Consider the following 1,800-nt stretch of genomic DNA (forward strand, 5'->3'; position numbering starts at 1 on the left):
GGTTGCACATATTCTTCAAAATAATTGTAATGTTTGTGTTCAAAAGAAGAAAGAAATTTCTGTCAGGACCACTATCGTCAAAGATGATTGACAATTAGCATACAGTTTGGATTGGCGGTATGGTTTTGTTCTGGGCAAGAACTCCCTGCGCCTCCATGCAGCCTAGCATGGATGAGAGCAGGGAGAGCAGCAATAACCCCCCAGGGTAAACAGAACAGAACCAACATAAATGTATTGCAGATATTGTTAAGTTCAATAATTTTATGTACACATTTAGAATTAGTCTGATTCAAGGAGAATCAGAAGGCTGAATCCCGACTGACAGAGGAGGAGTTGGGGATGGAGGAGGGTAATTAGCTGAGCAATGCAAAAACTGCTGATAATACTGAGGGACCTTATATATGAATACTTAGATAGGTGTCGTATTCCCATAGGTAGATGGGGATCAGCTGAGAGTCAGCTGATGCGAGCTTGACTAACGTGACCTGCCAGAACTAACGCTACGCTTGATTTATACAGATTTGGAATAACTTGAGGGTGAGTAAATGACAGTATTTTCATTTAGCGTGAACTATGCCTTTCAGCATGGGTCATTCTAAACACGGGTAAACGGAATCCTGAGTTAATGTGGTACAGATGGTACATTCCTAAATCCTGGGTTAACATTCTTCTTTGCATATTTGCAGGGTCGGTGTCATTGATGGCTCTTGCATTGCACATCCTCATATATTGCTGACTGTATAAAGTTTTTTTTTCCTGAATGGACTTTTCTGACTATAAAGGTAAGAATGAAATGGACTTAGCCTTGCGCATTTCTTCAATTTATCAAAGAAAACAGAATTCTTCAACTTTAAAAAGTTTAAGAATTAACTCCACGCCTATTTCTTGCAAACTCCAATATTAATACAGATGGTTTCAGCGTCATCAGTAGTTGAAAGTTCTTCGACCAGAGTGTCCTTGTACTTGTTCACAAACTTCCTACACAGTGACTTTAGGAAGCCAATCTCATCACAGACCATCTCCAGCTTCTTTTTAATGTCGTCCTGCAGAAAAGTGACCAGAAGAATTAACATTAAGCTATTAGTCTCACATGAATTTTAGTAAAAGCGTATGAAACTGTACTGTTACCAACCGGAGTTGCTCCATTGGAGATCTGTTTTTTCAGTTTCTTCATCGACCACTTGCAAGCCCAGCACATTCCTGGTTGTTGTTCTGTTTGTATCTCACCCTAAAAAGGCAACAGATACAATAGAGTCAATAGTTTACATACAGTATGACAATTAGAATCTAGCAGTTCAAATCGGACATTTGCATCTTGCAAACACTCTTTCAGTATATGGCAGAGTTCTGACCTCTTATCGTGATTGATGCATCCGCCAGTGTGATTAATCATATATTAATCATATATGTGTTTTTTGGGCCAATTAATAGTTGTAAATTCGTTCGTCCATCATCATGTAAACAGATCACATAATTCACAACAGTTTGTGAATTTTGATAAAAGGTAATTAATGATAGAATTTTCATTTTTGGGTGAACTATCCCTTTAAAATGTATTTGTCTTTGAATCATGCAAAAGATTCGTTCAAGAATGCTGATGATGTTGAGTGAGTCATTGAATCATTCATTCATAAATTACATGTGATTTTGTTTAGTTGTCTAATGTTTTTTCTTCAGAATCATGAGAGAACCACAACTTACATTGGGGAAAAAAAGCAAAAAAAAAAACTACATTTATCCAGAATCGTGCAGTTCTATTTTGCACACAAACCGCTCTTAAAGAGTCCAGTTTTTATGTAG

General features: G+C 37.3%; 1 protein-coding gene across 1 annotated transcript in view; it reads right to left on the reverse strand.

Annotated features, from left to right (window-relative positions):
• Nucleotides 1–878: 878 nt before the first annotated feature.
• Nucleotides 879–1,800, reverse strand: part of LOC107665103 (antimicrobial peptide NK-lysin-like) — a 3,356-nt gene continuing 2,434 nt past the window's right edge. The window contains exons 3-4 of the mRNA XM_016455852.1: nucleotides 1,133–1,228; nucleotides 879–1,043 (exon numbers count right to left, since the gene is read on the reverse strand). Of these exons, the coding sequence (XP_016311338.1) occupies nucleotides 879–1,043; nucleotides 1,133–1,228 (261 nt within the window). The remainder of the gene's footprint in view (nucleotides 1,044–1,132; nucleotides 1,229–1,800) is intronic.

The sequence above is a fragment of the Sinocyclocheilus anshuiensis genome, unplaced genomic scaffold (assembly GCF_001515605.1).
Source record: "Sinocyclocheilus anshuiensis isolate Anshui unplaced genomic scaffold, SAMN03320099.WGS_v1.1 scaffold575, whole genome shotgun sequence".
Classification (NCBI taxonomy): domain Eukaryota; kingdom Metazoa; phylum Chordata; class Actinopteri; order Cypriniformes; family Cyprinidae; genus Sinocyclocheilus; species Sinocyclocheilus anshuiensis.